The sequence below is a fragment of the Plutella xylostella genome, chromosome 15 (assembly GCF_932276165.1).
Source record: "Plutella xylostella chromosome 15, ilPluXylo3.1, whole genome shotgun sequence".
Lineage (NCBI taxonomy): Eukaryota > Metazoa > Arthropoda > Insecta > Lepidoptera > Plutellidae > Plutella > Plutella xylostella.
Window position 1 is genome coordinate 9248727 of NC_063995.1, and position 24063 is coordinate 9272789.

Here is a 24063-nt window from a genome sequence, read left to right on the forward strand (position 1 = left end):
ATGGCATTGAAGAAGATTTCCCTCGGCGCGACAATTACACCGCGGCCGTGGAGCACGCGGAAGACTTGTAGATAACAATTGAGCGCTTTATCAGCACCGCGATAGACTGACCTTCGGCGAACACGCACAGAGACGAGCAGGCTGCGGCCGTGTACACACGAGGGCCCTATGTGTGTGTGCACCCGGAACTGTGTGGCCCTTAAGCCTTCAACCAACTGCTTCCAATAGGCAAGATAAACTCGTGACGCAAATCACCGACTTCAGTAAGTATATGAGTTATGTTATAACATGACAAACATTCTACTCTGATAACGCTGCTTATTAATTTTAATTACATTACGTTTTGGTTCGGTTGTAATTGTTTTAGAATCGAAACAAAGTTACTACGATGTTTATCCAACTGTTTCATCATCACATCATCGTCATTGTTTCAATTATTTGGTGGCCAACCCGTGTGTCGAGCACAGCTATCTATTAGGCGGTTACAATTCGTAATATCTGTTCAGATTTATGTTGCATTGTCTGGGCTACATTCGGGCCTATTGCGATATGCGGGCGTTGCATGTACGAAATCTAAATCACTTCAATTTTCGTGGTGGATTTCTCCGCCGCTTCGGTCGGGTTCGCCAAGTTTGTGAGCATGGAATGGGCTTTACATTTACACGTATTGTTGCAGTTAGTGGCCGCAACACGTGCAGGGCTGATTGTGTTGTAGCGGAGGCGGCACGTGCATGCTGCGTCACGTCGCAGTATCACTACTCTACCAAACTTATCTATATACGCTTATTTCAAAGTACATTTTCTTTAAAAGTACTACAGTAAATCTAATTAGATGAACATTGAAATTCATTAGTAGTAGTCATCAGTAGTATAGTTGAAGAATCACGTGAATAATATCTCATATTGCAGTAGAAGGCGGCGGCGGCCAGTGGCTGTGTGCGGTGATGCAACCGGCCGCTCGTCGTCGTTACGAATTACGATAGCAGCTCCTACGTCAGCGAGTGGGCGGCGCCGGCGCACCATTTCATACGCTTTTCAGTCCTTTTACACGAATTACTACCGATGACGATAACGTTAATCGATATCTTACGATCTGGAACGGACACGGCGAGCCCACTGCACGCAGTAAAGCCATTTTCATATGAATTGCCAACTGTATGTTTGCAGGATTCTTGGAAAACAATAATGACTCTGAGCCAATCCACGAACAATTCACATCACGACAGGAAAGCTAACATTATGCCGTGCACTTTTACACGGAACAAACAAAGGCCCTTTGGGAATAATTATTGAATGGCACGGCAATTTGGCTTAGCTCTATGCATCTATTAATTGTGCTCCACACTGTATTTTCAGCACCATAATAACTCAAAAGTGACTTTTAGAATAATTACAAGTTAAACTTCGTCTACTGTGAGTAAAAACATAAAATGCGAGGTTTATCACAAAAGGAAATTTAGCCAAAGCTAGCTCTAGGTCGCTTGAAACGAGCTAGGTCGTCTAACTTCAAGGTGATTTTCAGTGTTTAAAATTGTTTATGTCTGCGCATGTGTAGTAGCGAGTTAGTGCATACGACAAGGTCTCGCGTCCTCAACCAAGGTCCGCGTGACGTCAGCCCCGCGCTGGTGCATCTCGCAACTTTTTCATAATTTATATTGCAGACGACTATTTACATGACTATCTTTTTATATTAATTTTCCAGCTGCCACTATGGCGACGTTGCTATTACAAAATAATTGCAAATGCGAGCTCATTAAACCGTATTAGCGGGCGCAGGGGCAGTCGTTTACGCGGTTTGGTTTTTCACAAAGCTGGGCAGAGTAATGGCGCCTGGTGGGCAGCGGCGGCGCAAGTGGTGCGAGGGAACCAGTTCCGTACAGATCACATGTTCAGGTCAGCGACCCGGGACGATACGCCGGCCCCGGGGAATGCCCCCGGCGAGCCCACTGCGCCGGCTGGAAAAATCATACTTAACCATATCCAGATATATCGGCACCCATTAACTTTATTGTGTACTTGACAATGTTGCCGATGGGCACGTAAAACTTGTTTACGAGTGTGTTTATTTGCGGTTGTCATTTTATGTTATCGCAATAACTTAACCGCTGAATAGTTGTTGCTACGTCAATAAACGTTGTGCTGCGATACACATGTCGGCGCGTCCGTCATCGCCGGCATTAGGTGTCGGTGGCCACGCGAGCGCGCCGGCGCGGCACATGCCAAATATACTTCGGCATTCAGTGTCAGTTGGCGTTAGACTGATGATTAGGCATAAGGTTGGCGTCGCCGTGTCTAGCTGTCGATACTGTAGCTCCGCTGCACTCGAATAGCCGTCTCTGTCGTGCACATCACTACTGGACATCAAACAACGATCAAGAGTGCCAATGTTGCAAACCAACCTTCCAGGATGACGGTGGACCAGCAATCGAAGCCTTAAGCGAAATGCATTAACTGCATTTTAATGCCGGCCTAGCCCGCGAAACATTAAAATTGCATTAAACGTAATGTGTATTTAATATGAAGCCATCTTTATCAGGTTATCTGTGGAAACGCGTTTATATTGTGTACGTTGTGTATCGTTTGATGTTGTCGAGTCGGTACATTCCGTTAGTTACATAATGGTTGGAGGTAATTAGGTAGAGACACCGGCCGGCCGCTACCGGCCGCGACGCACGGCACAAGGTTATGGCGTGGGCGAACAAGCGACTTTGCATGCCAATACAATAGGAACAGAAACAATCGCAGGAACTAAATCATTATAACAAACCTGTCTTACCCATGTTACTTTTTATTATCTTTATCTGGTCACTAGATACCGTTCTAATATCATAATATAATTTATCGGTATTAGGTTAATTACTCAGTCATAGAGGAACATAAATGCGTCTTTATAGATTAGATTGTTTTCCGGAGGCGTGAGCTCTACACTAACTTTTCCATTGCGCATAAATACTTCCAATACAATACGATTGACAACAACAACTAACAAGATACGAACGTCACTACTACGAACAAAATAGAATAATATTCACACCTATTTACTATGTACAGTTTTAACACTTCAATTTATTATTACGTCGCCCTTTATAAACTGGGTGACCTAAATTCCATTAAATTGACACCGAAGTTAAATTGACAAAATGCTACAATTATTAATGATGTCACCACCATCAGTTCAGCCGATTGTTTAATATTGATGAGATTGAGCGTGCAGTGCGAGTCACCGAGTCGGTGGAAGTCGCTCACGCACGGAGCGTCATAAAATCGATTAATGTAATTTTTACAGTTGCATTGCATAACCGGTGTAATGGCTTGCACCTTGACATTGTGCGGCGCACGAGGCGAGGAGGCGCGTGGATCGTAAACTCCGCACTAGCCAGTAGCCACCCGGTCATGTGCAAAACTAATATAGAAAGGAAACTCGCTATACATTATATTTTATTTTCAGTTACACGTGCATTACTAAGAACTAAAACATTACAGGAAAACATGCAAGTATATTTCTAAATAACTGAAATCCTGTAATGGTAATGAAATTGTAATGCATAATTGTAATATTTTTACCGGCGTCTTGTAACTGGGGCAGGCGATTGATTTAACGTGTAATTAATTAATTTATGTAATAAGGCCGGTATTGATTTATACATTATTAAAGTACATTCGCTCGACATACCTAATTACAACGCACTAGACACATTTACATACATGTAATGTTGTAAGACAGTGAGTCTGTGGCCACTTGTCGCAGTAATTTCTCTCTACTTGATAGACTCGATATTCTAGACTACAGCGACTATACCTCATTACCAACTACTTGCAACGCCGGTACAACAATACATATGTAATTGACTTCGTATTTTTATCATCTACGGCACGTGTAGCAGGACGGGAGCTTATCTTCAAAACAAATGTATTTAGTTGATTGCGGAGTCAATGGCTCGTTGCAACAATAAACAAGTAGTGCATTCATCTACAGATATGTTTTATTTTATGTGCATAATAACAGCTTGGTGCGAAAACAAGTTTGTATTGTTATTAAGTTATTTACCTATAACGCCTATTGTCACCACCGCACGGTCAAAATAATGGGTATGCAACAGAACGAAATTGATTTGCATGTGATTAAAATTGTAGATTTACGAGTGGATCATAAATATCACTTCAATTTGAGGACAAGGCTCGTTGGGTATGCGCGCGAAGTCGTGTAGGTTTCATTTAGCCATCGACGCGAATTCATAACATAAAGCCTGCTTCTAATTTGTACGTGATAGTTTTACTGATAGCTAAAGCAAACTATAGTGGTCTTGGATTATCACAAAAATATCGCATGGCCTCGATTTAAAGGCTGGTTGATTAGCGTATTGTCGCAAACGTCCATTTTGCCTTGTGTCTTCCTCGAGGCCCGCGCAACATGTTATGAAACAAGGAATAGAAACTGCATAGATAAAGCTCGTGATATAATGACATTTAACGACTGCCGTATATTACCATGATGCCTTGTTTGAGCTAGTACCTATGGAGAAACACTATTGCAGGTGGTAAAGAGGAATGTTAGCGGTGGATAATAAAAACCGTCGTGCTTATTCATAACACGAACTAAAGCTATTGCTTGGAGCGAGCTAAAACGTAGACGCTGTAAAAGGATAAGTATTAGAATACGAAATGTTGGGAAACTAAGTAACAATTGCCAAGTCATAGCTGGACACAAAGGAGTTTGATGAAGGAGGACGGAGTTGGCAGCTGACGTGAGTCACTCTCCGTTTACGGTTCTTGAGGAATTTTATGCTCCATTAGAGATCACGCGAGGCGCATACCATCCCTTGATTGCAGACTGAGAGATTATCTTAAGCGGTTCCGAGAAGAGGGGCGAATATCGTGATTAGCCACCTACACGGAGTTAAGCGACGGTTGCACCGATGAAAAGTTGCATTGAGTTGGGAGGTTACAACGAAACGTAGCACGAACTGTGTCACGGTCTAATTGAAGTCTAGACAGGTAGTTGAGCACAGGTTGTTTCTGAACAAAAACTTACTTCTTTTACGAAAAATCATAATGTACATTCGATGGATTAACTGACTTTTGTTCTGACACGGGTTTGTAGGCGAGCATTACGGCCGTAGCTTTTACTTAACGACTGGGCGTTTCGGTATTGGCAACGAACAACAGACACATTAGTGCGTCAAAATAATGAGCCATCGCCTATGTCGTGACGGCTTTTCAACAAAACGACACTGTCGCCTTTGTCCTAAGGGTCAAATATAACCCTGCAGGTACATAAATATGGAAGACGAACACCTTTGCCAGTTTTGTGGCTAGTAACCTCTGACCGGCCCTCTGGGAATAACTATTGTGAAAGTTTATACATCTTAAGACGAGCCCTCGACAGTTTTCCATGTAGTAGTTATAGTTGTTAGCTTTCCACCAGCTACTATCTTATCCAATCCTGGTCATAAGGGTAAAGGCGAATTGGATCGCTGTATCTATTAGCCCTATCCCTATCAATCAGCCATAAATTTCACATAAGTCTACCCACTCACCTTCTTCTTCCTAGGATGCAGATCCTCATAATCAATGGCGATGCCGGACTCGTCGCTGAAAGAGGAGGAGGCGGGCGGCGGCGACGGCGTGCCCGAGCGCCAGGAGGAGCCCGAGCTGCTGCTGGCTCCGGGGGACACTGAGGAGCGGCCGCCCCAGGCACCTGCGGGGTGGGGGGAGGGTTGTAGAAGGGCTGTAGGAATATGTGTGTGATGGTTTGCTAGGTTAAAGCGGCGTTTATATGTATGATAAAAGTACGTTTGGATGGAGTGACTGTTCGGTTGCTACCCGAGCGCACAAGGATAGGCAATCAGTTGAATCGGATATTGCTCTATTTTTATATGAGCTGCCTAGCACTGAGCATATTGTTATGGTGTAGGCCTTTGTTTTGTAGGGTTTAGTTGACTATATCATAGTAAAATTATAGTGGAATACCTGATACAATACAATACAGTAAATTCATATGATATTTAAGTGCATCGTTATCGGCGGCAGTTACAACACTATTAACAACGCAATTAAATTTTAGTTAAAGGCAATGAAAGTGAAAAGTTAACAGTCTTAAATGCCCAAACTTGTAGTTAATTTGCGATGACGGATTTCTTAAATGCAGAGGCTGTACTACCGGTGATTATGTCCGAGAGAAAAAGAAATCTGGGTTTCCGAGTTCGGGCTTAGATCGCGGACAAAACAGAAGTGGCGTGGTCGTGTAATTAAACCTAATTACGGTGAATTATTGTAGTAAACAACTTTCACTGTGTTGGTATTTTCTAGCCAGCATGGATGGACCGTGGCGGAGATCGTAAACTTTTACGGTTCCTGATTGCATAACTTTGATGGAGGAGCGCTTGTATATGCGCTTGTGCTAATGCACTACTACATGCACCACCGTCTCTTAAACCTGCTCACTTAATTACTTTCAAGCGTTTAAAAGAACTTGTTACACTTTAATGTGTAATGAAGTAATTATGACTAGAAGTGGATTACGTTGTTGTATTTTGTTTTAAAATGTAGCTGTTGTGTGAGCGAATAGTTTGGGAAACAGTGAGATAACTAAGATACAAAACCAGACGTGTTCCATTTATGAATGCGTCCATCTATAGCCCTTATCCTAATGTGTTGTAAATAGGAGCAGATCTTGTACAAACTGCACGGGTGTTTTGGCTCAGTTATAAATGCTATAAATTGCTTGCCAACAGCCGCGCACTAGTTTTATTATAGACGCGAACATTGACTAGCACACTGTTTTCATTTCTCTTGTTTAACTTAAATATATCTTTTCAGTGTTTTTCTTGTAATTTTGAGCTTTCGTTACAGCGAATGAGGTCGGGTTAGAGAATATAGAATAAACACAAAATACCTGTCTAGACTGTGTCTAGACTGAAAGCGTTCTAGACGTTACTGAGCATCACAGTTATTACTTTTACAGCCACTGTGTGTGCCATACTCTACTGATATCATAGCTGATCATTGCTATCAATTTCAAATTTTCATAAAATTCATAAGTATGTATTACGTTAACGTTTGCTCGACTCTCATTCACTACAGTTAAATAACAAGACACATTTTCTGCTTTGTTAAGCATTCCTTTCTTAGCATAGAGCATACGCAATAAGATTAATGATGTGTCGTTGAAGACGTATCTGCTGCCAGATAAATTGGCAAGGGAACGGCCTTAGAATTGTTGTAATTATATGCCTTAGTAAGAGCATAAAACAATGCTCTTTCAGTATAAACGGATATGAAAGACTTTTAATCAAAAGAGATTGCTGTCCTCGGTTCTTGGGAGAATATTTAAATAATAATAGTGAAATATGCAGATATATCTGTATAATATTGTTTTGAGAAAGGAGATACCTACTGACTATTCATGAATTTGAACTCAAGGTAAGCTCTTGATGAAGTCCTAATAATAGTTGAGATATTTAGTGGCCTCTAAAATATTAACAGAGCTATCTTAACAATAGCACCAATCGCTGCTGCTCTAAATGAAATTCTCAGCTCTCGACAATAAATCGTTACACAGATTTGTACCCAATAGCTGCTGTAGTAGTCGACTTCCGATTGGCTGACGAGTGCAGCATCAGACTGCTATTGGCTAGCAATGATGGTGTATGGTGGACACTACTCACTTGGCCGGGGCGAGTTGGGCGAGCAGCTGAGGGACATGAGCACCAGCGCTGCGTTGCACTCGTTCATCATGTCGTCCCTCTCTCCGTAGCCGAGGTCTCCCGAGCTGCTGGGCCGGCGCTTGCGGGACCTGGAACAAACAAGACAAAACCTTACTTTATGGTCTACATTTGCTTTGGAAGGAATCATGATTGTGCACCCATGGCTTCAAGGAGTCGCGCGGCTGTCGTTAAACCGAGATACAGTTTACGTGTACGCGCAAACAGAGCAATAAGATTGAATATGCAACGAGGGAGCAGATACTGAACAATTTATGCAAATCCTTGTGAATGCGTCTCCGGCCGGGTGTATTGTGCCACACATAATTCTTTGCAATTTATTCAAATGTCCGCCTGTTAGAAGCGGTTCGCAGTTACATCAAATTACATAGACGCAGTCGCAGTCATCATGAGTGGACAGTTAATGTTCCCGGTAGTAAAATTGCTAGCATTGCCTTCGCCACAGTTTCCTCCGCCCGGTAATAACACACGCCGGTTGAAATCAAGAAACCACTCTGCATAGCTAACGGCTGTCTTTCTCAACAAATCAATACTTTGCACGTATGATCCTGTTCTAGGAATGATCGATAGAATATTCTAGCGGCCATTAGAATGATTGCACTTGAAATAGGTTAGAGTTGAAAGTACTTGTAATAACTTTACACGTAGGCATAGTAATTGTTGAAGCTATTATATGATTGGGAATATAAATTGATTGATAGGGGTATTTAAAGCATAAAGGGTATTCGCCGAATTGCGGCTTGACACCGTCTCGTCGCGTCGCGGCTAAGGTCGGGTTACGCAACCGTCTGAGCCGTAGCGGCTACGCACAAGTCTAGGTTTCGGGAGTTGCGTAAGGACGGAGGCGCTGCCCGCACTGCGTCTGGCCGATCACCCCGACCAACCTTCAGAAGGACGGCCATTCATCTTTACAGAGCCACTGCCTCGCTGAGGCATTAACCGCATTTCTCCGTTTTCAACTCACAATGAGAATTAACATGTGAATACACTCGCATGCCATTACACCTATGCTCGGCAAAGCAGGTAATAAATTACGGCACACATTAATGTTCATATCTTTTGTCGTAAACTTTTACTTACTCTTTGTTTCAAAATTTTTAGGTTTTTGTCTTATAATGAATGCGCAGCGGCCTTGACCGGGAAGATGCGGAAGGGCTATCGAGTGTTGCTCAGTTGGCGTAGAACAGAACAATGATCTAAGTGTTCTAGGTGACATTGTGTCTAGTTCGAGTGCGGCCTGACTCATACAGCAGTGACGTGTCGTAGTTGCCGATACCAACAGTAGGCAGGCAACAAGAAACAATTCACCGATGATTATACAATAAAAACTGTAACCAGGTGTGAATTGGAGGGTGTGACCGCTTTGACCACGGCGTCATTGAGTAATTTGACTGACAAAAGAAAAGCACTACAAAGAAACCCAGTCGATGACACACGATGACAGTAAAGAGATTAGGGAATTTTCATTTGATTGTAGAATAAGAGAAGGTTGATTGAATCTTGTAAGTTCAAGTGCGATATCGGTAGCGGGTCGGGTCAAAGTCGGTCGGTGGCTCCCGGGGAGCGTTCAGGAGAGTGCGTAGGTTCGTCGTCCGGCGCGAGGGCGGCTGTGAACGCACCCTCGTCACCCCGCGGAGTTCACCTCGCAGCCTCCGCCGCCGCCGCGACCAACCACGCAACAGGTGACGCCACATTCTAACCTCACATGTTCAAGATGAATGAAGCCTAGACGTACAAGGATTGATTGCACTGTGACTGGGTTTTTAATTATCGGAACTTATGATCTCTTTCTTACATAACCTTGACACATTTCAATTGTTTTCTTAGTGGAACATTATTATAAAAGATTTGATTCGATTGAGAGAAAAATTCAAAGAAGTTTTTTATGTTGAAGACAAATGACTGCTCGTAGAAAATGGACGAGCGTGTAATTTGTTGAATGTAAATGTGTTTTTCAGCGCATTGCTCTTGCCCCGGTGTGAACAGTCGGAGCCGCGGCGGGCGCAGGTGCTGCTAGGCGGTCGCGGGCGGGGAGGTGACTCCGCTGACTTTCCCGAGCTATCAGTCGATGACGCGGCTTCCTTCCACGTCACGGGTCGATAATTGCCGCCGCCTACGCTACTCACGTGCCAATACTATTTTCAGAGAAACTCCTAGAGAATTTCTCTCAAAGCTTTTTATGGTCCAAGGTCGCGCCGGTACTGCGTACAATGTGACTGACGTCAAGGCCCGCGTGGAAGGTTCTTGATTGAACAAGTGTTGAGCGTGTGTGGTGTGAAATTGTGTTGGTTTAGAGCAGCGGCTGATCAATGGTCGTGATCACACACAATGCCACAGTACGTAGGTACACACTGCTCGGTGACCTTGCGTTGATACGGCAACAGCTCACCGGGTAATGCCAATGACATTCTGTTTATACTTGCGCGATAACAATCATTACTGAGTTACTGACGTTGATAAGTCATTTGAAAAATATGTTTTCTCGTTGATGACGCAGTTTTAGCTCCACATTACGCTCAAGCATTTAATTAATACACTATAAAATATACTTAAAGTATTTTCAATGTGGAGTTAGAGACAGCATCAGCGGAAGGATATGCCATTTAACTCACGGCGATTTCACTTTAACCGCAGCATGCTCGGCCGCTAGACGGGAGCCGTGCGCCGATGCGCATGAGTTCAAAATGGACGCGCACATTCCGAGCCAACACACGCCACGCACGCCGCAAATATGATAAGTTTATCGCCAGTTTATCAGTATTCATCGCTTACGTAACGAAGGCTTCCTACATTTGTCATTGACGGCTTGTTGCCGGATAAAGGAGAGTCAATGTCATATGATAATGTTGCTAAGTGGAGTGCGGCATGCGAGTACGTGGACACGCGTCATGGCAAACTTCAATGTAGCATTTAGCAACAACTATCTATTAGAGGAAACTCATCATCGTGTAAATTTAGTTGGTGTAGGTCGCGGTGGGTTTCGGTGATAAAAAATGTGATACACGACGCCGTGAGCGGTGACCTCACCGTCCAACTTGGGGCTAAAAATAGCGGGAAGTATTCCAGGTATTCCGTACTGACGCAAGTTATAGCGGAGATGCAAAGTTATCGGATCTGATTTGAAATGTTATCGCTATCAAAGGTAGAGATCTAGCGGTTTTGTGTCTGAAATTCTAAGTAACTATAATGATGGATACCTATATATCTAGATACCAAGATTGTGAGTCCCAAAATAGTTGGTGACCGGTCAAACCCCAGGCTGGTGGAGGTGACCCGCCGGCTCTGAAACATTAATACCTGTCACTAAATGACGAGGTTACAACTGAACCATAATCAGCCAGCTATTAGCGCTGGCTGCAGTGGCTTTATTCTTCGTATTTCTGATGAATAATCGTGGCGTGCGATTTTTTGTTCCCGTTCGGTGGAACAACCTGTTAGGTCGTTGAAAGTCATGATCTTGTCGGACCTTCTGGAGCACACGTTCAAACTCGATGAGTTTAGCCAATTATTTACGGCAGTTTTTGTTAATTCGTTTAACTTTTTGCTAAGATTTGTTGTCGATTTAAGAAGCCATTAAAATGTAGGTTTATTGTGAGTGGTAGCTTGGTAATGGGTACTTGGGTAGTTGAAATGGCTCTTAGAAACTAGTTAGGCGCAATTATTTATGTAAAGATGACGAGGCAGTAGTAGCAGAACATTAAATTTATGTAACACTTTCTCTATACGAAGGCGGTATAGTTGCACCTGCCGAATGAGATAACGGTCCCGCGCAGCACCAACGAAAGCAAACGTGTGCGCTGCGGGAAAGTGCGGTCCCCGCGCGCCCCGCGCCCCGCGCCGCCGCCGCCACGCCTTCTCTTTCGCGTGTTGCGCAAACGCAGGCGGAATGCGACGCGGGCCCACCGCCGCTTCAGCCGCCCGTGACACTCATACACCTATTAGCATACAACGCTACTAATCAGCCTTTGTTTTTGGACCTACCATTTATGACATTGAAAGTGTGTCAGAGTCTAACTTGACTATGCACTGCCGGGACACGAAAGGTTGCGAAAAGTGCAATTTGCTTACGTTGGTCTTGCAGAAATCAGTATTTGCATAAGCTATTAGACGCTCGCTAACAAGAGTTGAGCTGATAGATTAATGAGACAGCGTCGGGGGAGGCGTAAGAAGCGACATTGAGCGGGCAGATGCAGTGGCGGATGGCAAGACCGCTGGTTGCAACATTAAAATGCGAGCCTTCGCGCTCGACCTGGCCTACTACCCGACTCGGGGCCTAACTGAGGAATTTCTGATTCAGCACGAACGCATCAAGGACGAGGATCAAATCCATTAGGCATTGCATGTGGATTTCAGGTCAGAATTTAAATGGAGGAATTCATTAACTATCGTTATTTTGTATGGAGATGAGGGTTTAAAAGTAAAGTTAAATAAATGGCTGGAGGCTAGTTAGAATGTGAATAGGAATGTGTGTCGGCTGTCCTCGGCCGAGAAGGCGCGGACGGCCGCGGTATCTTCGCTAGCTCTGCGTTCCATTTTGAAACTAGGTCAGTGTGTCACATGGCCGCCGCCGCCGCCGCTCCGCTCGACGCGACGCCATCTTAGTTAATCACAACGCAATAGAACTTTGAGGCCATCGAAAGTATATTTTGCTCAACAGTTTTCAAGTTTGCGAGCCAAGTCGTGCCGGTGCAAATAAGCGTGGCATCCGCTCGCAACCTCACAATATAAAATGTAAAAAAGAAGTTACGTCTCCATCGAGACTCGGAATTAGGAGAAAACCAAGACGGAGCTTACTTTCACTTTGCCATGATCTGGACTTTGATTGCGAAATTTGTTCCAATCACGATTCAATTTTTGATTTAATCATAGATAGTCTACAGAACACAATCAATTTTCAATCATGTAGGGAACATTCCACTCTTTGTAGCTACAACTATTGTTAGTTGGCGGAGCCGACTTTGTTATATTATACGAGTATGTGCTGTAATTAATTAATTATTTATTTGAAAGCGCAATAAGGCTAGCAGGTTTATTGCAATCTCAGCCTTTGTGCTAAAATACCAACAACTGGCTTTTAAGGTAATATCTTGGAAGTCACGGAATTCATGATTTTTTGCAATGACCCTTGCTCTATAAAAAGCAAAAGCCTTACAAAGGGATGTCGTGCGGTTTTTATTGAGGATCTGGGTTAAAACACCTCGTAAACTGTTTGAATCATGACGTCTGCTGGAAGGAGGAATGGAAAGTGGCGAGAAGAAACCAAGGTATGGTCAGTAAGTTATTCAAGTAGCATATTAAGTGTGCATGTTGATTTGGGCGCTAGTTGTGAAATTTGGAGCGCGGAGAGGCCTGCCTCTCACCTGCGCTCGCGTCGGAAAGTGAAACTCTGGTGACGTCCGCGCCACTGTCCCTGCCGAGGTACCCAGCCTCTACCATGTTCCAGTAGCTCCTGCTTACAGGCTCGCAGACTCAACGACGTATTATAAGTTCTAACTATATAGTACTAGTTAACTATCATATTCAAAATCAATAAACGAGATTGCACTCAAATTTATATCATCAATAACACTTGCCTCTCTGATTTAATAGGTCAATATCGTAATCTATTGGAATTTTTTAATAACTCTCACGGCTTTGTGGCTCATTGTCTGTCTCTGTCTAGGGCATGGCGGGGCGGGCGCGGGCGAGGGGGGCGGAATGTAGGCAAGTGTGACAAGGACACGCCCGTACTTGCGCTAACTTCCATCCAGTTTCTAATGTGCGCGGGGATTTCACAACGTCGCCCCACTCCGGCGCACCGCCAGCTACTCACACCTACAACACCCATAATAGATATGTATCGACACCGGCGAACTAGTTATATTGACATTTGTGTCATAATCATGAGACAATGCAGCATAATCGCGACTTGCAGAGCCGGCCGGCCGACCGCTTTAGCGAGACATGACGATGATGACAAAGTAATGGAAAGGTTCTGTTGCTGGAATACATTAGAAATGCGGCGGCCTCGGGCGCCGAGCGAGCGGCGAGCTGGTGGCTCAAGGCGACAACCGTTTCATATTTGTTAATTAGTCCTTACTCTCTCAATGATCGATGGGCTCGTGACTGCGTTAGCCCTGATTTGAAGTGATTGGCGCGTTACTGCCTTTAAACGGTGTACAACGGAGCTGATTGTTAGATTTAGGTCAATCAGGGCATTGTTGGTGTTGCGCCGCGCTACATCTATCTAGTGGTACATGATACTGACCCCTGCATGTGGTGCGCGGGCACCTCGATGGTGGCGGAGGCGCGGCGGCGGTCGCCCGCCATGTCCGCCAGCCGCGCGAAGTCCGTGTCAGAGTCCGCCAGGCGGGCAGATTTGCGCGACTCCAGCAGTCTTATCTCATCCAGTCTCTTCTTCAGTTCTATTGGTGCCTGTGGACAAAGAAACAACAGATTAATATTAATATGCCTATAGTACTAGCTATATGGTCAGTAGATGTCAAATATTCTTCAAGGTAAAGTGTGTCGAGGGGTCTGCAATCGGGTCCTGAATCAATATGGCCGACCTTCAGCGCGGGGCGGACGCGGCGTGACGTCATGACCCGAGCGAGGAAGTGGAGCGAGATGCGTTCCGTGTCACGGACGGTGCACCTATAAGCCATAATTACGACCCTGTACGCACTACATATTAGACAATCATTAGATAATTCTATTGTATTTGATCCATTGTTTTTCTGTAGTGCCGCTTCAAAATACGCCCCGGTTTTACAAATGACCCCGGCGTGGAGGTTCGTTGCTTGGGTCCCTCGGCATGGGTTACATTGAGGTGGTACTTGAACCGGAAAACTATACACCTTACGATGTCATGGCACCGAAGAATTTCCAAGCAGGAAAGGCATTCAAGGTTCTCAGAGTGGCTACCAGTTGCGTCGTATTACAGATTTTCCGCATTACATGATATCTGCTAAAGATCGCGCCCATATGTGGTTGTGAACTTAGACGGTGGCAGTTGAACTTGCTTGTATGTAATGCTCGGAAGTATAACCAGGCCACAATACCCGTTTGGTTGGCGGTCACAAAGTGTCAGTCAGTGTGGTGTGTAGCCGGTTGACATTGCGCGGCGGGCGTCGTGTGGGCTCGCTCCGTCAACGTGATTGATGTCCCACACTCGCCACTTACTGTACAGTTATCGTGACTGCTTATTACGTCTTGCTCTCGTTGTCTCTTGCCAATATCATGTTCCCTACCTTTTCTGTATATCCGCGTTCAACTTAACTAAAATACTACGCTAATGGGCCGGCTATTAGCCCACTTTCTCGGTTCATTAGGCATTTGTTCGTTAGCCTATTTTGTGGACGTGATTAGGAGTTATCAGAAGCGTATTTGCCTCAATATTTGCTCTAGTTTGAACATATTATTTTGTTTGTACAGTCCTCCAAGGTGATAGGAGTGGATGAAGCGAAGTTAACGTTACGAAACATTGTAAAGAGCTTAGCGTAACGGAGTAGAACAAGCGGCGGCGGCGGCGGCGGCCCGGCGACGGCTGGATGTTTTCAATAATGTATGTAATAGCATAGCGGTGTTAGAGGCCGCGCGGGCGCAGGTGAGCGCTGATCACTTCGTACTTTCACTTTTACGTGATTTCGTGCGAATGTAGAGAGGACGTTGCTATAGACATTCCAATGCAAGATATATAAGATATATCGACCAGTTTTAACACTTCTTCTATTACCTACAGCTTACGTATAAAATATCCAGGCATAGATAGTACTGATAATGAAAGGCAATGACCTAAATTAGTAATCCTTCAAGTTGTATCGACGCCATCTGAAAGTTAGATCGCGCCGTGGAGTCGTGTGGTTGCCGGTGGCTGGCCCGCAGCGATTTAGTTCCGTTTGCAGTCTCCGGCCGCTCGCTAACGGGTTATGTAAAAAGTGACAACCGTTGCACAATAACTTTATCGGATGGCGAAACTTGGACGCCTTTAAATGCCAGTGAAAGTCACCGAGTGACTTTGACACGGTAACTGTTGGCAATTACTGCAGTGTTAGAGGCTGCGTATTATGCGTTGCTGAAATATGAATTGTAAAGCGAATCTATAATGCGTGCCAGTTGGTAAATGGAACAATTGATCGTCGAAGGTCGGTGTTGCGCGGCTGACAGCCACGTCCTGGAGCCGTCAATGCTTCGTTTGATTCGTCTGTATGCGGAGTTACTTCACTTTTACATTGATTGAAATTTTTGAAATAAAAATTAAATAAAGTTTTTACTTTAAAATTCCGTGACAACATTAATTTATGGACCGACTGCCCTTAGGCCAATTCGCTGAATACTTTTTTCATAATAAGGTTGAGGTAATTGGTAAATGACGGCCGTTGTCGTTAACCGAGATTGTGGATTCGTCATCTTATTATGTCCGCTTGTAATGCACTCGACAACTCGGCAATTCCGCCACTGAAGCGGTCAAAGTGGTACTTAATGACGTTTTTATTAAATTGCATTTAGCATTGACATTCTACAGTAACTTTATCGATTAGTAAAGTTCAAACAGTGAAGTATGTAATCAAAAGCTACAGTTAAATCAATGCTATACCTTGATCACGCTATATCCGAGTACCTACCTATAACAAAGTTTATTGCATTTTAACGCTTGAGAACTAATGAACGGCATACAAGAGCACATAAGAATTTCGTGTGACGATTATAAAACTATTAAAGAATATCTATGCACGGTCGAGTGGGCGGGCATCGCGGCGATCATTCTGTCGTTTGCTTTCATTACGTCGGTACCAGGCGAAAGTTATTGCTTTGTACGCGGTTGTTGCTAGGAAAATGCGCTAGTCGCACGCTCAGCGCACAGTGGTCTCTATGCCGTGACGTTAGAGTGGTTGGGGGGTCCCGCGAGCCGCAGCACGGAGCTGTGTGAGTCAATGACTGGCGGCGCACATGCGCATGTGCCGCGCCGGCCGGCTCCAGCCCGCTCATACTACGCCGAATTAGGTCACAGCCAAGCCAACCCATTATTCGCCCGGCTATTTCGAAACCGGCTATTACCTCCTATGCCGGCGGCAGTAATAGCGCTACAACAACGTCCTAGTCCTGCATAAGTAAAGAGACAAACGCCGATTGATACTGCACCGCCCCGGAGACAAAGGAAACGAATCGAAGTCAACGGCAGGACAATGCACTTAGAATACATTAAGTGGTACACTTGTCCAAAATTAATAATGCACATGCAGATCTTCACACCCGAATCATTAAATCGTAAAGGCCTTAAAAAAACACTTGCATTTTGCACCTTGTTCGAAACAAATAGGAGTCAATATCATGTGTCACATAATCGAAAACAACCGATCTGTCAAAGATTTCTATGCGCATTATCAATTTTGGAGCACTGTACTTTTTTGTCGAAAACAATAGAGCACCACGCTTACGCAGTCACCGATAAAGAACTAACATTATGGCTTCTGGCTCCAGTTTATCGCGATGGAAACGATAACGATTACTATATAGACGCGTAGATATACGTATTTTGTGTCATCAAAATGGGGAGCTGGGCAAAATAATTATAATAACCAAAAAAATATGGGCCCGCACGCTGAAAAGACTTTGTTGGGCTAAAAAGGTCATGAAAGTATAATGGCAGTCCACTCAGGTGTAAACACACGGGCGACAACGACCCGGCCACGACCAGCAGCTCGTGATCGATGGAGGGCAATAATCAGGCACCGATTATTCCTTTATTAGACATTCAGTGAGGCTGCAGTCACGTATACACGCATGCATAAGCAATTCGGCTGTCGGCAAGCGATCGTGCACCGGTAAATAGGTCAATAGCTGCGTTGCAGCGGATTCGAACCGGCACTCAGAAATGGTATTGTGCCACGAGCTGTACACCCGACATGCTCATAAACAATGTGTTCCTTCTATTTTTTATAGTACCCAGTCAGAAACAATTAACTGTTTTTACAATGCTTCGTTGTTAAAAACGCAGGTGAATCAAATGGTTTTACAACAAAAGCAGAGTCAAGTTACTAAGGCAACGATCACAGAAGCAGCTCGTTTGACCTTCTGGATACAAAGCGGTTGCTATGCTCCAGCCATGGAATATTCAACAGCTCCGAACTGGCACAGATACGGAGCCTCTTACAGAAAAACAATGACTTGATGCGATAATATGCACTGATAAATATGGTAAAAGCTTTTGTTTGAATAACAAATGTAGACTTACACTAAACATAAGGGCGCCATTGCATAAGGGAATATACGATAAGTTATCGACGCGTGTCTATATTTACCTTCACTATGCACGAATGTGATATATTATTGAAGTTACATTACATACGAGTACATTTGGGGAAAACAATACAGAAGTTACGACGACGATTCACGCCAATTTAAACTACCATGCCATCTAAAAGTAATCACTAAAGTATTCATATGATTCCGGAAGCCGGCGATGTATTCTAACAATGATTCCAAAATAGATTTAGGTCAACAGTAAATGGCAAAGCTAAACAACGAAGCGACGATGTAGTTGTCGGAGCAGCGCGGGCGCACTCGTCGCGACCCACTTACTGCCTCCACTCGACTCCTCTAAGCAATTACCATTTCGTAACCGCAAGCAGCGAGCTAGCGGCAACCAGTGCTTATCGTATCAAGCGGAACTTGCCAACCAACAACACAACCAGATTCAAAATTGCGCTACAACCTTCTATTGCTCATCCAAATGTAGCAAATAGCTAATCGGATGTGTGCATTTAGTAAAGCCAATCGGTCGGCACGGAGGCCTTGGACAACTGTTGAATGCGAACACGTAGAGATTGGCAGCGGATGCGGTGGAAGCGGCACGCTAGCTGCAGCGCCCCGCGGCCCCCGAGCCAACCTTGCCCCCAAAATCCGTGACCTACATTACTTACCTACTTGTAACAACAACCAAATGCAACAAACGTTTTATTGCAGCCATTCTCCTTGGAGCGACCGTTTCATTTACAGATTACGTTGACGCCCGAACCGGCTCCGAAAAAATCGTGAGCGCTCGTAATGACGTGTTTCTAAATCGGACTCCGCCCGCGGTGCAGAGCGACAGACTTGCGAAGCTCGCATAAAAGGAAACGACAATTCATTTGTAAGAGGATATTCTCAATGCGTCATCGCCATAACATTGGGTACTGTGCGAAATGTGTAGTGTTGTAATGAGTCAGTAGATGGGCTAGTGTTCCTAGGTCATGGTGATCGATACGGCAGGACGCGGCCGCGGCCCAGTTGGCGCGTGCTGTGCCGCCGCTCCCGCAACTAGGCCAGCCTCCTCACACTCCCATTTATATTTCAGGACGCCTCCCGCCCCAGGATAATATTCAATAGTTCTGATTTCGGGGCTTAGTTTACAGGATTCCGATGTGGATTTTGTAAGTATTATCCTTGGTAAGCTATCATATAACGGAAGTAGGTACATATACATTATTGTAGAGATATGGCTACGATCGATCTAAATAGGTATAAAAAACTACAACTACCAACGCCTATATTATAAGCAACGAGAAAATAGTTTATAATCTGATTTAGATAGAAGAGTGACGTCAGTACTAAGTGGCTGGAGCCGGCTACTACGTCACTGCGTCGGCGAGGGCGCGTAGGCGCGCCGCGTGACGTCACGGGAGAAACGCTCGCGCGTGGGCGGCTGCAGGGGCGATATACGACACGTTCATAAATTAAACGCCAACGTCGATTTACGTAATTGAACGTGAAATCTTCACAAGGACGCGTGCTACATGTTTCGACATGGCGCCCACAGACTCGACGCATCGGTTCCCACACTAAGGAAAGTGAGGCTTCACCTTGAGATATTCGGGGGTACCCGCTTTCCGATGGATGTCATTAGAGTGAGCAGGGAGTGCAAGGAAGTGAGCACGCAGGCGCTATGACCCAAGTCTGACCTATAAGTTAGAGGTGCGCCCCGAGTTACAAGTTGGTAACGGATATGGGAACCTGTTCGCGCACCGTGGCGCACGCACCGTTACTCGGCCGACCTCACTCTGACCACCGCTACCAGCAAATTGCCATCAACTTTACTTAACCACTATTAGAAAGACGCCGTGTTTATATTCCCAAGAAACTCGGCCCTACTTTGAATATGTAATGAATGGTTTACAGAAACTTGGTGCTCTTACAGCTATTCTCGAATAACATGATCATGTTAGTTGTAACGGCTGTTGAGGGCATTTATTTTAAAACTCTTTTTCTGCATGTGACGACTGTATGATGACTTGATGAGGTAAATTAGGAATGCACAAGTACATAGGGGATGATCGAGGTCAATGCAAAAAGTTGTATAAAAGAAGAAAGGAAAATGCGAGGAAAACGCGAGTGGAGGTCGCGTTAGTAGCGCGCGGGAGGCGCTCGCTGCCGCTGGTTCAATATCAGCGCAAGTGGGTCAGTGGGGCAGCGAGCCGGCCGCGCCGCCATTACAACAACACATATCTACTCCTAACTTGCACAAGCCATCTCAATACTTTGCCCAGCTAAGCGTTTCAATTGAATCGAATCACCGCTGACACGTCACTACATCAAACAACAGGCGTAGAACTTATAATACTGAGTGACGAGCGCATCATGACTGTAGTCATGATGTAAATTCGATCACTATATACCTACCGAGTTCTTCATGAGTTTCATGACTAATGCGAGCTACAACATATCGTATTCGGCGAGTCTTAGAAAAGCTTTTGTTAGTTTTGGTAATGTTTGGTGTCCGTATCGCAGCGTCGCCCACGCGCTAACGGTTGTGGGCATTACTGTTAGTTCGAATCCAAAAAAACGAGTTGTTTCGCTTCTGTCATTCAGGTCACAAAGATCGTGATATACCTACCTACTTGTTGGCCTAAAACAATATTAATTTTTACTCGGCTTTGTGATGAAATCTGCTGATCTAAGCTAAATGTGCTCTGGAGGGGAATTGCGCCTCGATCCACCCGAGATAAGAGTAGGTACGAATCATTTAACTATTTCAAGGCGAGAGCAATGAGGCAACCAACAAAGGGTCGGCCTTGCCTTCGCTGTCGGCCCGTGGGTGTAGCACCGCGCGGCGAAAATAATTCAAGGTTTAATAGAAGTTATTTAGAAGATACACGCCAATCACGCTCCATATCGCTTTTGTTTTTACATTTCCAACACATTGTAGAAATGACTGAGGCACGTTGTTTTGCAAAACACACTTCTTTTCAAGGTTTATGTGCGAGAACGGACAAACTAAAATGTCAGAATGAGGACAACCACCTAATAACAACGTCAATAAAATCCTTCGAGATGTCGACGGGCATTTAGAATTTGCAACGGATCTTTGCCTCTATTAAATGGCCGCTCCACTTGTTGTTTTGGTAGCGTCTGTTATGTAGGTCAAATACATTAAATTTGAACTATTATTTCCCATTGGCACTTGACTATTGTCCGCATTAAAGAGTAATTTCACACTTACAAGCTCCTACTAAATTGGATGTTGAAATCAGCAGTCAATTTATGTGGCAAAAGATTACGATTGGTCTCTCTGTACCTACGTAGGATATCTAATCGTAAATAAGTGTATACAAGACCGATGCAGGTGAAATTCACTGCCGGTTGTCGCAAGCGCATCGAAATTACGAAATCCAACATCGGAGAGACCTCCTAAGTCAGAGAAGCTCTTCACGCAAATGACCCCGCTCTTTCACTACTATGGCTGTTAGCGATTGGGGTCAGCTATCCGGTTTTTATGACTACGGGCCATATCATAAACAAGGAGTTATTTGTAGAAGGTAAAGAGATTGAGCTACTCGTCTTGACTGATGAAATACTGATGTTTATTTACCGCCGACATTAACTGTAGAGCTTTTAAAAGCAGATTTAATGTTCGTTGGAGTGCTGTGAGTAATTAGTTACAATTTATTGTTGGCCCACGAAAGCACGATGCAATCTACTTAAATTTAAACTAATTTGGTGAATACGGTAATGGGCAGTAACTGCGCTAGCTGGCAACAAAGTCGATTAGAGGCATTGATTACTGTGATAGATTAGTACTAGTTTTAAATGGAGTCGAAGTCGGCGAGCAATTGGTAGAGCAGTCGGTTTAGGTAAATTATAGTCGGTCGGTTAGTGAGAGGAGGTATAATGGCCAGTCGAAGTGTATAAAGTATCATAATTGTTGGTGGTTTGCCGGCAGCGGGCGGGCCGGCCGGCGGCGCTGCCTCGCCCGGGTTGCGCATGCGCACAGATCTACGCGCCCGCAGTGACGGCGCAGCCTTGTAAAAATTGTCACATAGCCTTATCTTATCAACCTTGGTTTATTTAGTAACCGTGTCATTAGGTTCTGTATTCACCTGACAAGATACCATGATGAATGGAAATCTCAGATTAAGTCTAACAAAAATAGTTTAAGCATGTTATGTAAGAATAGTTTGATCTGGTTCTACCTTTTTTGGCATAAGATTTATTTGCCTAATCTCGTATTGCATAGTAACGTTTGGTCAAAGTCTCGTTACGCCGAAAATCGTATGGCATAAATCTCTTTTAGTAAAAAGTTATTTCGCATAACATTGTTTAGCCTAATAATGGTATGGCCAAATCTTGAATAGCCTAATAATGCTATGGCATAGGTTTATTAGGTTTATACAAAGTAATAATATTCGTTTGGCTTTAACTTTGACGGAGCGTCTCCCTACATAGCGCAAACTGGTGCCTTTTATTGTTTCCGCTGTTTGGAAAACGCTCCGCTCCGCTTCGCTGCGCTCCGCTTTGGTTTTGATGAACATGTGCACCTAACATGCTCCTCCTCGCTTTGCTCGTCGTCGCACCTATTTTTAGGTTTCGATCTCATGGGGTTTGTAATAATTATATTGGTCGTTAACTTTCGATTTTTTGATCATACAATATCGTGATTTTCGGGATGTAGGAGAAAAATACCACAATTTGTACATTTACTACGTACTTAATATATTATTTATTAAGATAACATTACGAGAAACAAGATTATACATAGGTATAGACGAATAAAAATTTGAGCAAACGAAACTTAGGTGTTTAAAGATTGTGCCTAAAGAGTTTTAGACGAAACGAGCCTTATGCCACATAAGTCTTGGCAAAGTGATGGTTCGGCCAAAAAAGTTTAGACCATACTAGTTATGCGAAATGAGTTTTGGTCAATAAAGATTATGCGAGATGAGCGGAACCCGTTTGATCTATTTAAGGTGCTTGGTAAAGGCGTAGTAAAAATATGTGACTTATGTTTGGATTTACCGAATGAATTTGTTATTAAATAAATATAGCTACATTATAAAAGTAAACTAGTTTTCACCGTAACATGGTCAAGTTGCTTCTAGGAGGATCGTTATTGAATAACGGTTTTAATAGCCGTTAATTGAGGGTTAGACCGTCACAGTGCGTGCACACACTGAACTAGTCGCGTACGGCACCGGGAAATTTCCCTTCCCATGGCTTTTTTCTCTGGTTCCCATTAGCTGCCAATGCGCTCGAGGGAAAAACATGGGTTAACAAATTATTACTGGGGAAATGAGACTCTTTTACTATATCGTTCGACGTACACAACCGCAAAGTCAAGCTTGTTTTAACTACTTTTATTTACTTTACTTACTAGCACATCTTAGAGTGACATAGCAATTTGATGGCATTTATAACGAGAGTAACAAATTAACATTCGCTGCTACGCAGTAGGCACAATAGTTAAGTGAAATTTGCGGCGCACACGCGATGGCTCCACGCAACGCTAGCCATTACAAGCGTAAGTGTCTATTTCAAATATAAAAAATGCGTGAACGACTGGAAAATCTGGAAAACGCCTGTATGAATCATTGCCGCTTTCGCCAACAATGCAATTTTAATTACAGCGTAAGCATGCGGTCGCCATTTTGTGCAAGGATAAGTCCATTCTATTTCGCATGTTCAGTTCAAAATAATCGATGACACTCGTGGTTCGATGAACGCGTCTCGTTACTTATTACGTCGCGTTATCCGACACTGCTAAAGCAAAAAGTGCACGTCATTACTATGAAAGTGATAGAAACGCGTGATGGTGAAATCGAATGGTCCGCCCGCTGATGAGCTTTGATTGCCGTTCGTCCGAGCGTGGCGTATCTCAGTTATGTGCGCCCGTTCAGAAGAAAGCTGTGCTCTTTCTCATACAGGACGTGAGTAATTCCATGAGAATCGATTTGCAAAGAATCACGGGTAGGTACTTGTGCGAAGCTTTGTTGGCCACATCGCGCAAATGTTTTAATCTAACAATGCCGGACATTAAGTTTGAAAGTAATGGTGGCTCTACAGGTGGCTTGCGACTTTCACGACGGCGGCCTCACTAAACTTGTTGCAA

At 44.1% G+C, this 24063-nt stretch overlaps 1 protein-coding gene across 2 annotated transcripts in view; it reads right to left on the reverse strand.

The window, feature by feature from the left end:
• Positions 1–24063, reverse strand: part of LOC105381772 (zinc finger protein 704) — a 46965-nt gene that overhangs the window by 18073 nt on the left and 4829 nt on the right. For both annotated transcript variants that reach the window (XM_048626103.1, XM_048626104.1), the window contains exons 2-4: positions 13972–14138; positions 7668–7795; positions 5538–5698 (exon numbers count right to left, since the gene is read on the reverse strand). In XM_048626103.1, the coding sequence (XP_048482060.1) occupies positions 5538–5698; positions 7668–7795; positions 13972–14138 (456 nt within the window). The remainder of the gene's footprint in view (positions 1–5537; positions 5699–7667; positions 7796–13971; positions 14139–24063) is intronic.